This window comes from Fusarium mangiferae (assembly GCF_900044065.1).
Source record: "Fusarium mangiferae strain MRC7560 genome assembly, contig: FMAN_scaffold019, whole genome shotgun sequence".
NCBI classification, from domain to species: Eukaryota; Fungi; Ascomycota; class Sordariomycetes; order Hypocreales; family Nectriaceae; genus Fusarium; species Fusarium mangiferae.
In genome coordinates this window covers 457,902-470,144 of record NW_024573939.1, presented here as the reverse complement: position 1 = coordinate 470,144, position 12,243 = coordinate 457,902, and the positions used below count along the sequence as shown (strand labels likewise).

The following is a 12,243-nucleotide window of genomic DNA, read 5'->3' as shown; positions in this document are numbered from 1 at the left end:
ATATATAAATTTACTTTTATTAAATTTATATATTATAAAAAATAGCTATTATATTTTAAATTATTAATTTTTAAAAAGGTTATTATATTAATTTTTAATTAAAGCCTATAAGGTATTTATTCTTTATTTTTATATTTTATATTTTAATTACTTTATAATAAGTAATAGCTAAAAAGTTATAAATATTTTAAATTATAAAAAGCTTAATAATTATTATAAATTAGCTTTTTAACTATAATTAAAAGGATATTAATATAAATATTATTAAACTTAAAAAATAAAAAGAGATTTCTTAAAAAACCCTTTTTATATATTATTAAGTTTTAACTTAAATTTAAATTAAACCTTTAAGTTATATCGTTTTATAAAGGCTTAAGTAAGGCTCAAGTCTATAATATTTATTAATTAATTAGCTATAATACTTTTTTTATTAAGTTTATTTAAATTAAAAGCTTAATAATAAAATATTAATATAATAATAATTTTTTTATTATTATTAAGAAATAGACTTTAATTATAAAGTTATTATATAATAAATAACTATTTAATATTTAATTTTAAATATTCTTTTATAATTTTAGCTTTTTTATAATTAATTATAAATAAAATAAGCTTTCTTTTCTCTTTTTTTTATAGCTTATTAATACTTACCTCTATTAGCTTTAGTTAAAGGATATACTTTTAAAACTTATATAGTAATATTATAATATTTAGCTCTATTTTACTAGCTTAATATTTGTTTTTTATAAATAGTTTTTATTTAATATTATATTATATTATTAATTTGCCTTTATAGAAATAGTATAGCTTTTAGTTATTAAATAGTATAAATATTAAAGCACTTTTAATAAGTTATAGTTAGCTTTTTAAAGCTAATACTATAAGCTAAAATACTTTACTATTAAATATTATAATAATTAAAATTTAAGCTTTATTTATATTATTATTAAATTAATTATTTATAATTTTATTATAACTATTAAGTTTTACTATAAGGTATAATTTAACTGTTTCTTATAGGTTTACTGCCTATACTAGCTTATTATAAAGAATATATATTTTAATCTCTTCCTTTTATTTTATAGAGTTCTATAAATTTCTATAGTTAATAGTTATATAAATACAGCCTAAATACTAATAAAGTAAAAGTTTAATAAGCATTAAATAACTTAATCCTTTCTAGTAAAGCTATCTATAGACCTAAAGTAGAATTAATTAAAGCAATAAGAGAACTGTAATAAAGTAGGTCAGGAACAAAGCCTAATTCTCCATAAATATGGACGGGTTGCGGCAATCGTTCCAGGCGCCCTTAGACGGCCCCAACTTTCCCAGAAGTATCCCAGTAGTACTCACAACGCTCACCTCCGGTTAAGCCCGATTCCATGTTCATGTTTAAATCCGTTGTTGACCCAATTTTCATGTCAAATTTAAGACCCACGCGGTTGTCTGTAGCACAACAAACGAGACGATTGATCTGGCACTGAACCTCGGTAACGAACTCAACAAAGAGTGCTGCACGATCTGGCTCTGATGATGGAAACGCCAAGTTTTTCACTGGCCCTGCTATCCCAGTGGCACTAGACATGCCTAGTATAATATTGACAGTCTTGTTCGGAACTGTGCGGACGACGACATTGCGAGCCAAACTTGGAACTAATTTGCCGATCGCGCCACCCACAAAGCCAAACACCGCACCTTCGACAATGGCTTGTGTGCAGCCATCCAGCAAACCCTTGTTGTTACCACTAATAAGCTCCCGCGTAGCGTCTGGGTCGTGAGTTGGTAAGGCTGGCGCTGGAATACCCTCGTCTACGGGTGTGGTGCTGTTATGTGGGATAACCCGGAAGGAGAAGTCGAATAGCATACGTCGCCGTTCCTTAACGTCCATACCTTGGAAACTGAACTCACTACCAACGTCAAACAAGACCCTGTTGTTGACCTCAAAAGGGGAGTTCGTTCGAAGACAGGTGATGACACTTTCCAAGGTGGTTCCGATGTATTGAATGACAGTCTTCCTGTAAAATTGCTGAAGGGGATATTGTTGTATAATGATGGTTATGCTGCTAGCGTCAATCGCGTTGCCCGTAATCCTTGTTGTGACTGAGCCGATAATTCCTGTAGCGACTGTCCCTGCCATGAACCCTGCGGCTCCGACGGGCATTGCCACTGCGACAGTCGGAGCGATAAAGAGAGCGAAACCTCCACCCAAAAGTGAGGATATGACAATGGATGTCCAATTTCGTCTTTGCTGCGCAACTGGTGATTCTTCATTTGCCCTGGCAACTTCGTTAGACATCTTGGGTGTGATTGAAGGGAGTTGTTTATGAGGTATCTCAGAGACGAGAGCGGGGTTTATTTTGAGCTGACAGTACCACGTACTCAGTCAGGCTTTAGGCATAACAGTATTAGGCATCAAATTGATGCCCCAGTCATCCAAAGAATTCATTACTAATCTCTGCACCCTTACGGCAATTTGCCTCGAGAGTATCTATAAACGAGAAATATGACTTTGCGCAAGCCCAAGCGACGAAGCAGAACTTGATCTGGAATCATCGTGGTGTAGAATCGTAATGGTTGACATCACGGCCATCACTTCATGGGAAATCGGCAAGGTGCATAGCCGCTGCAACACTGTTTACTGCCAACCTGTTGGAAATGGGTACCTTGCGTTTGAAGATTGTTCGCTTCTAAATCCCAACTCCTTTGGCGGCCGAATTGGCTATCCTTACGGATGTTGGTAAAGCCAATCGTTGCCCTCCTCACATTGCTTGGTGCTTTCTGAGGGAGGATGTTAGCGGCTGAATGAGATCTCTTAATGCTGCCTAAACCATTATTACCGACTTCTCTATGGTCTGCCATGAATTCGACTGAATAGGATATGTAATAGTCTGACAATTGTGAGTATTGTCTGAGACGGATTGGTTGAGATGCGTACTGTACTGTCGTTGATTGGCGAAATGACTCCACATTGCCGTTTCGTTTAGCTGACTGAGATCATGCTGCCTAGCCTGGAGATACCTAACCAAATTAGTTTGAACTAACTTAGCCCCGGACCGAGCCGTTTGCAACGGCCGTGCTAAACTAACACTAACAATCCGGCCAAAGCCTCTCAGTTATTAAATTCGTAACCCTCGCATTTGGCCTTGAACATGATCCGCGATCTTTCCCGTGTCCTAAGAACCATTTCACGATATTTATATCACTCAGGGAAGAACTACAAGAAGGGAGTTTCTTGCGGGGGGGGCTCCTATTGTTTCCTCGTCATCATGGCTGGCTGAGAGAACAAGCTGCTATAACTCGAATACCCGGGCTGAGACATGAGCGCATTTCCCAACGATGGGCAAGATCGTCGCAACCACGTTTCTCCGAAACACAGCGACCCTCACACCGTAATTTCCGGGATGTTGTTTCCTCGTGGCTGGTACGTTAATGAAGGCCTGATACATACAGGGAGTTAATGTTTGCTAAGTCGCTTGATGACCTTTTATATACTGCGCTGTTCATGCCACCACGGACTGTCGCATATCATTCGAAACGCCAGAGACGTAGCTTTTTGATCATGATTGCAAAACATTCCTTTGGGGATCATTCACAATGATGAGCTTCCCTATATTCTACAGCCTTATCTGTCTGTCCCCCCATGTTCGTGGCTGGTCTCATCTCCACCCGTATCTTTCAGCCGCTTCGGAGATCTTAACTTCTCAGATCGTTCGGTCGTCAGATGCAGGGCCAAACGTGTTGTGTGGATCTTTTTCGTTTTCGTTATTCGTTGGGGCTGCAATATCACATCGCTTATCACCAGGCTAGCAGGCCCAGATCTCGGCATTGTGGTCTTGGGTGTTTGCACAGTACACGTAACCGGGTTTGTGGTACTGACAGTCACCGGACGAAGAGCAAGATCTGCTCTCAGCTATCTAGATAGGATCTTCATTCCCTGCGTGCAGTGTCCTTAGGTTACCAACGGAGTTGCATGTCCTCCCAAGGGATACATCACCGTAATTGTCTTCTTGTTTTGTCATTCTGTTTCTTCTGCACGCACCTTGTGAAACACTGCGTTTGCATCGACTCAGGACTTTATCTTTCCAGCATGCATCCCATGGAAGAGCGCATACCGTACGGAAAAGTGCGGAGAATTGCATATGCAACCTGCCTAGTCCAGGTGAGAAAAGAAGCAATGTCGTGGGCCACTGCTGTTCAGAAACACATGACTCCTTTTCGCATTCTTGACCATTTGGGGTTCCGTTCAAAATCACTGGTCGTCTGCGATAACTCCATGTTATTTAATTAACCCATCGGATCTTCCGTCTCTGACTTTATCTTCTTCTGTCTCCATTCCACACTCTTTTGGCGGTGGTTACGTCGTTCAAATACTCGTTGGCCCCCGGGATTGTAAGCCCAGCCGTATATCTCCAACCACGACCCCTAGTTGGTTGTTCCAGCTCCGCACCATGTCCCAGCCTCCGACACCATCTAGCGTGAGTCATCTACTCAAACCAATTCTTGACACTAACATATCTTCGGCAGGTTGAGACTGATGATTCATGGCCTCCGTTCTCCGAGGCAGAATTGCAGTGCTATCAGAACTCGATCGAGAATTCCTCCACGTCCCCTATCCAGGACATGACTCTTGAGAAAGAAGAGCAGACTCACAACGATGGTCTTGCTGCAGATTCTGAGACCTCTTCTGTAAGTGTTCTTGACACAGTTGCTACTTTTCCATCATGACCAAAACTAATCTATCTTCATGAGGCCGAACATGACGCTCTCAAGCCTGGGACGTCATCGGAGTCAGAATTAATGTCCACCTGGGGATTCATCGAGCGTTCTCCCATACCCCCTCCCAAGCCGTGCAAGTCCCTTCCCGACCCGACCGAGTTCGCCTCTCTGAAGGGGAAAAAACAGACTCACTCTGTTCGTTTTGCTGAGGATTCTGAGATTGCCTCTGTAAGTCTGCTTGTAGCGGTCGCTGGTTCAACATCGCTAAGTCATGCTTGATAGAATAAAGCCAAAAGGCCCAAGCCAGGCTTCCTTGAAGTAAGTCCCGCGAGTTCGTCATGTGCGCCCTCAGCGAAGTCACCAACTTTGACTGGGTTGGTCATCTATCTGGCAGACAAGCATTTGGGCGTTGCCAACCTTGGTCCAGAGATGGAACCCAAGGCAGATTCCATGCGTGTCATGACTGTGATAAAGTCTACCTATAATCTCAGGCGTGCCACGTTGGACATTGAGAACAGATGCCTGAAGGATGTTTTGCCATGATTACATGGAATGACCCCGCTAACCCCATGTTCACAGGATTCGATTTTGGCCGTTTACAATTCTACGCAGGAGATGCAGAAGCAGTTTGAGAAGGAGCCCGGATGTGATACCACGGTACGTGCTCTCTGCATTTTTACGGTCTTAACTAATATGGTATCTGCAGGATGTTACATTCTTCCGGTGTCGGATGATATGGTATCTGCAGGAAGTAATGTCACTACTAATCACAGACCTCAGATTCTTGGACCACGAGCCGGTTATTGCGGAGATACTTCGCAAGCGCCTTGGTAGAGATCTCAGACTTATTCAAGCGAGGCTGAGTATCCTCGAAAGCGAGAAGAATTGTCATCAACAGCTTCTCTCGAGCCTTGAGTCACGCTTGTCTGAGTTGGAGACCAAGGTGAAGGGACTAGAGGCCTGTCGCGATCGGAAGATTGTGGAGGTGCATGATGATGATGATGACGATGATGATGATGAGACTTCAGCTGAGGCTCGGACTCAGATTCAGAGTCAGATTGAAACTGAGATTCAGGTTCAACTTTAGGCTCATCGTGAGGTTCAACCTGGGACTGGGGGTGAGGCTTAGATTGGCGCGAATGATCGCGCGTTGACTTTAATGCTGGGAACGACAATTATGTAACTATCGCCTTGCATGATGTCTGGATCACCCTTGGGGCTTGGCCGGACATAAATGGAAGGGTTCTGGACCTGACATCTCGTTATGGCCTACGAAGCAGAGAAAGGTCTATTGCTTTCTAGCAATTGAATTGGTGTGCACTAATATTTCTGCGATGTATGCCTTTGCGAGGGCGACAACAAATCGCCAGTATGACCATTTGAACCTGAGAACAAAGCCTTCTTCGTCAAGTGCACAATGGTTGACTTTCGGAGCCGATAAGGCACTCAGGGACAGCGTGAGCACTCATCATTAGCATTGATCACTGGGTCCTCCCTACAGGACGGATCTTAGCAATTCTGCATTTTCCATCATCACACAAAGTCATTGCTCCATACCTTCAATGTGGGCATGAATATTCGTCTCTGTATTGGTCCCTGTACCAAAAGTGGTCATTGCGGATAGAGAATGAAGCCTCTCTTTTTCCAAGCGGGAAACCCGTCATCTGCGAGCGCTCCAAGGCACGTAGTAAGGATGGCCTTGCCGAGCTCGGGCTCCGTCTACCTAATCATGTCTTGAATACGAAAGAAACCGTTAGATCGGTCGAAAGGTTGGGTACCGATAATCTGCCTTGCCATTATCCTGTAATGATTACAGTCTAATCGTGTGCTTCACCTGACTGCATCCATCAAGCTCATACCTCATGCGTCGTCAATGGTCTTTATGGGAGATTCAGGCACTACGGGAAGAAGAAATCAGCTACAAATCTCGAAGGACATTATGCCCGGATGGAAACCCTCAAGTTTTGTAGCGCGTGCCCAAGTCCGGCGGCTGGGTTGCAAGGGGGTCAATGAAGCCTGTCACGATTAATGCAGTGTCTTTGGGACTTGGCACAGCTGAAAGGAAGAAATAAGGACTTGAGTGATTGAATAAAATACAACAAGGGGACAAATAAGTATTAGAGGCGATCGAATGCGAGGTGGCACGCTTGCAAGAGCCCGAGGGACTGTCACCACGTCTCAAGATATCGAAGCACCTTTAACGCTGTCAAGTCATTGGAAGCCGTGGTACTTTTGGAATCTCTTAGGTATCTTTCGTTTATATCTTGTATCTTTTGTGCATTACTTGCCAAACTATGGGCTCATAGTAGGCTTCCCCATCAATGGCCTTTAAAGATGCCATTCTCCAGACCATCGCGCTACTCATCTGAGCCACGACAAATCGAACGGTCACACACGCACCATGTTCCAAAGAATTGACAATATCCTCGTTCATAATGTAACTAGAAGTTCCTATCGCGTCGTTCCCAGGTTGCGATAAGAGAACAATTCGAACGCTATCGCGCCCCGAGTCTCGCGTATCGAGGAGCTCACCGGGAACGATTCTTAACAGATCAACGAATTTGACACGCTCAATGGCGTCATGGCAACACAGTGAAGTACCTTGGTCCAAATTGTGCCGGTCGTCTGATTCTATGGACTGAGTGGATGGTCTGAGGTCATGGCGCGCCTCCAGCCCTTTTGCAGTCTGAACAGTGCCTGCTGAGGTATCTTAGTCGTGTACAGGCAATCCTGAAGAAATTTCTGCTCCGTTATCTTGATATGTTCATCTGGAGGCCTTCTTCTTGACTCGTCGGCCTTGAAAAGATGTAAAGCCAAAATGTGACAGGCCATCTTCATCGACCTTGTTGAACCGCATGCTCACAATCGTTGTCTTACGATCAGCTTCCCCGCAAAAGATCGTGTTCACATTCTTACCCTTCTCAAGAAGAAGCTGGGCGATTGCTCGAATTGGAAGATGACGTAGAGAAATGCAGCAGAGGTCGTCCATCCTGATGAGCTTCATACTTACCTGCTGGGCTGAGAGCATGCTTGACGAATGCATGCATGCTGTTTGCAAGGAAAGCTACGTTCCAAATTTTATCCTTCGAACCCTAGTCTCAATCGGCATCCTTCGATATCTCGCATTCAATCCGACTGAGAAACCTAAATACTGGCCAGCTCAAAACTGCTACCGGCATGTTCATGGCCTTCTCGGCACTGTCGTCCGATCTTGATGTCGTTCTCCGTAGTCTAGAATTATAAATAAAGGACGTCGCCATAAGGCCTGCTCGAACTCGCTGTCTGGTTGACTTGCTGATCAGATCCTACCAGAAAATGCCACTCAAGAGAAGACTAAGGGTGTTCAAGACTTGATGAACGTGAACTCGAATTAGTGTTTCACGGCCTAGTTATTGACGGAGAAGGAAAGGAAGCGTGCCTCCAAAGGCCAAAGAGCACATCAGAAGCAGCTTTATTCGGCTGAAAAAACGTGCAGAAGGCGCTCGCATTGACATAACGCTCAGATCCAGGGGGTCAACAGCTGATTCCAAGAATCAACATGCGCTTCCTATCCTTGAGGCTGACTCGGCTCAAACATAATCAGGTCATGTGCACCCTTGGAAAGAATGGCGATGAGAAATCTCCGACTTGAGGCCTCCCTCAGGGCTTTCCATCATGGAGCTGGACAAGTACTGCATATGTATTGGGCAATGAGCCCTTAAAGGGCTCCAGTGCTGACGAGGGGCGCGGATAGCTGATCAACCACTTCCAAGTCATGTAGCCCGGCAAGATTGAATGCCATAACCTTTGACTCCCAATGCCCCAGGTTCCTGCTCCCGCTAAGCATGCAAGGATTACGTGCAGGCCTGATTATATTGCTGGTGATAGCCCCCACTGCTCCTGAAGTCCGGCACTGTCATGTGTTGCTGTAATCGCCGCGCCCTCTAGCTCTGTCCTCACTTGACGTATGGCTCAATTGCTTCTAAGACTGATCTCAGTCCCTCTTATTGTGACTGGCGCTCTTGTCTTTCCACGTGGCTGATGTCGGTTTACTGAGCCTTCATCTGTGTCCATGAATGGAGATTTATGCCAATGCGCCAGGGTCTAATGAGATTACGGACTGGAAGACATAAGGCGTGCAGCTTTTCAGCTCCTTTTGTCTCAAGCCTCGCGATTTCAGGGCGACCGTTCAAGGCGAGCAGAAGCTGCTGGATTGGTGGCTGGATTGACCGGGGACAGTATGTTTCACGCTTGTCACACGCTCTTATTGGCGCCAGGTTCATACACTGCGATGGATGATACCCGAAGGATCTGGCAGTATTCTGGAAGTGTCTAAGAAGTATCGGGATCAACTTGACCATCGTATGTCCTAGCGTCAAGTGTAGTGAACTTATCAGCAATGCACACCTTCGCCTCGCTAAATCTCAGTACTCCACACCTTAGGGTTCACTATTACTCTTTCTGGACTTAAAGCACATCGTGATTTGTTCTAGCTAGGGCCAGCTAGGATCAATCTCAACGGGCCGAACCTTATCCTGAAGCTGTGATTGACAATTGCGCAGACGGGGCCATCATAGAAATGTTTAATAAAAGCGGCTGAGAATTGCAAGAGATATCAGCGATCTGTATTGGCTACTTGTTGATACTCTATGTACAGTATTGTTGCATAGTTTGAAGCTGGGGTGGGTATTAACAACAGCGCGATGCTTTGTTGATGGAGTGCCGGATCAGATCCTTTGTGTAGATAAAGCCCCAAACAGTCAGTCAGGCATGGGCTCAATTAAAATCTCGATAGACCATCTCGTTATTTGCAATATAGTTAACCAGAGAACTATCCAGCGATCCCTTCCGCCTAATAGACCCCACAGCTGGTGGCTCACATGACGCGCCTCGCACGCACATTGATCAAGTGCGCGTGTTATGAACTTCGATAACCCGCCTACAGTAGACCGAAACGATGCGGCTGTGTTTTCTTTCCCAGCCCATCCAGACGAGCCCCCATTTTGGTGAAGCCCTGTGTGTCTTTGAGATCTACCTGTCTCCCGCCTAGTATAGAATCATCATCTCCTCGCTCCGGGACGCATACTTCCGTGCCTCATACTGACGCCTATATAGCCAAATTGATAGCGATATCTCACTGCACCAGAACATTGACCAGGCTTATAAGGATGGCGGACGTGCTTAGCTGGACGCCTATCTCAGACGGCAGGGAAGAATTCGCCCTGGTCATTTTGGGCGTGAGGTATTGGACCTTCCCAACATCAATAGTTCTGAGCTTTCACGGATTCCCAAATATCGACATCACTAGTTACCGAGATAAACATATTGGGGGCCTGAACCACCCGGAACAGCAACATGTTGATCTCATCCACCAAGTCCTTCTGAAAACCGCTTCCGTGCCATTCCACGGATTTCGCCCTAGGAATTGCTCACGCACTTTTCTGAGACTTTTATGGGACCAGGCGTCTCCTCTAAGGCCCCAACTCCAATGTTTCCAATGCCTTCTCGCTTGAATCCCTTCCAAGCTCCGACCGACAAAGCCTTCGGGGCTGTATAGTCGCGGCTTGGTCACGGTCCTATGCCCCCTTCCAGCTCGCCTGATTCTGTCGGGTGGGCTATAAGAATGTTGTGGTCTGGCTTTGGGCTCTGGCTGTGCAGTTGGCCGATGATGATCTTGCTGGTAGATATAATCCCTGGTTTTCCCCGAGGACTGTGCGCAGTCTCGAACCAAGTTATGGATTGGCAGAGTGTCTGGACAAGCTCTCCTACCAGCTAAGTACCTTACGTGAATTTGGCTGACTGGGCCCATCTCGGAGCGCATCTACGTATTTCACTAATATATCATTCGACTTTTCTATGGCGCTGCCTACCGTATAGCAAATAAGATCGTCGAACTTAGCGCTACTCTAGAAGTAGAAGCCCTCTACTCACCTGACGATGTGATTAGCTGTGAGGGCAAAAGAAGCGCAATTCTGCAGCCCATAAAATCAAGAACATGAAAGGAATATAAAATCAGCGTCGTCAGAGAACGTCAATTTTGAATCTCATCCGGTAAGTTACTGGTCTCGTTATAAATGTTTGTTATCTATAACCTCGAAAGTGTTCACACACAATTTAGCATTAGGCCCATCTCAAGAATCGCGTCAGCCGCATCCTCAAAATGGGAGCATCCAGCGGGAAATTTATTTTTTCAATTGCTCTTCTTCTTCACAAATTTAGCATGGCACAGGAGCTTCGTCCCTCTGTATCGCGTGAAAAAGGACCTGTTTACTCATTGCTGTTTCAATCGCACAACTGAACTTCACCTACCCTGTAGTTCACAGCTGAGTATTTTGAGCTGCTGAATTTGCACTGAGAAGAAATTGTCGCGCCTGAGGTGTGAGTGGAGCTTTGCGATAAAAATAGGCTGCGGAGAGCTACTTGCTCATGCGGGCAAAATGTGTGGCGATATAAGTATACCTTAGCAGATCAGTAGCGCGGGGTAAAAGCTATGACTGCACATGACCTTCCACGTGACTGGAGCTTCTGAGATCTTGCGTCATTCTGTTTACCGACGTCATTGCCCGCGTTCAGCGTTCATCATCAACCGCGCCGTACCTGATTTCCGTTGCAGCATGTAACACGCTAAGGACTCTATCTTGAAGCCGGCTGGATTGACTCGAGTCTCAGATGGTACGTGTGCTTATCTTGTTCCACCTGACCCTCTCAAGCATGCGTCAGTTGCACCCTCGACGCGACAATCTCTTGGTCTGAGCGACGATATGCCTTTATCGCAACCGACCTCCCCTTGTCCCTTACATTAAAGCTCAACCGCATTCTACTACGATGAAGCCACTAACTCCGCTTGATTAGGGATCGATGGCTCTTGATGACAGGAGCAAGCGAGGCGCCGAGATGGCACCAATTCTCGATTGATCGATCCTACGGCTTTCGACTGCCTCGACTCAGGAAACCAAGCAACCTGCAAATCTCAGTCAATACAACAGGCCTGTGATGGCAATTCGGCTACAGACTACAGCGACCCTCCCTCGACATGCCCCATTGCGCCTCCTCGGTCAGATTATGACCTGTGGCTTTCCGTATTGCACAGTCCACGAAGTCTTTACCATCCCACCAAGTCATCCCGTTTCGACGTCAACCCGAGCTTCGCCATTTGCGCAAACACCATGCGAAACCCCCCTTTCCGAGTCATAATTCTCAGTCAATTGCACACCGTTCAACCTCAACAGGCGACACTGGGACAACAACAATTCAGCATGTCATCTGACCGGCTTAGGAGTGGAAACGTTCTGCCATTGCGCACATGGTACGCCGTGTCACCCCATTTAATCTTCGCGAAGATTTATTTGCCGATTTTGGCGTAGCCGGCACTGCCCCTACTCTCGTATGGCATCTCTTGGATGATCTCGGAGCTTTGTACACTTGTTCAGCTCACTAAGCACCGATATCCCCCTGTTTACGAATCCCCTCTTCTTCCTGCCCGCCGAAGGGACGAGAGTCTCAACCCGATCACCCGCCTCCACGGTAGTGGAAAGTCAAACATCCTCG

At 45.1% G+C, this 12,243-nt stretch overlaps 2 protein-coding genes across 2 annotated transcripts; one reads left to right on the top strand and one right to left on the bottom strand.

Moving 5' to 3' along the window:
• Nucleotides 1-1,309: 1,309 nt before the first annotated feature.
• Nucleotides 1,310-2,296, bottom strand: FMAN_15330 (uncharacterized protein; the record flags this gene model as incomplete). The annotated part of the gene is made up of 1 exon (XM_041824923.1): nucleotides 1,310-2,296. One exon carries the CDS (start codon nucleotides 2,294-2,296, stop codon nucleotides 1,310-1,312), a length of 987 nt encoding a protein of 328 aa, XP_041690355.1.
• A 2,152-nt stretch (nucleotides 2,297-4,448) lies between these two features.
• Nucleotides 4,449-5,803, top strand: FMAN_15329 (uncharacterized protein; the record flags this gene model as incomplete). Its single annotated transcript, XM_041824921.1, has 6 exons — nucleotides 4,449-4,475; nucleotides 4,525-4,686; nucleotides 4,750-4,944; nucleotides 4,999-5,034; nucleotides 5,296-5,373; nucleotides 5,423-5,803. The coding sequence occupies 6 exons, from the start codon at nucleotides 4,449-4,451 to the stop codon at nucleotides 5,801-5,803; spliced, it is 879 nt and encodes a 292-aa protein (XP_041690354.1).
• Between the last annotated feature and the right edge of the window lie 6,440 nt (nucleotides 5,804-12,243).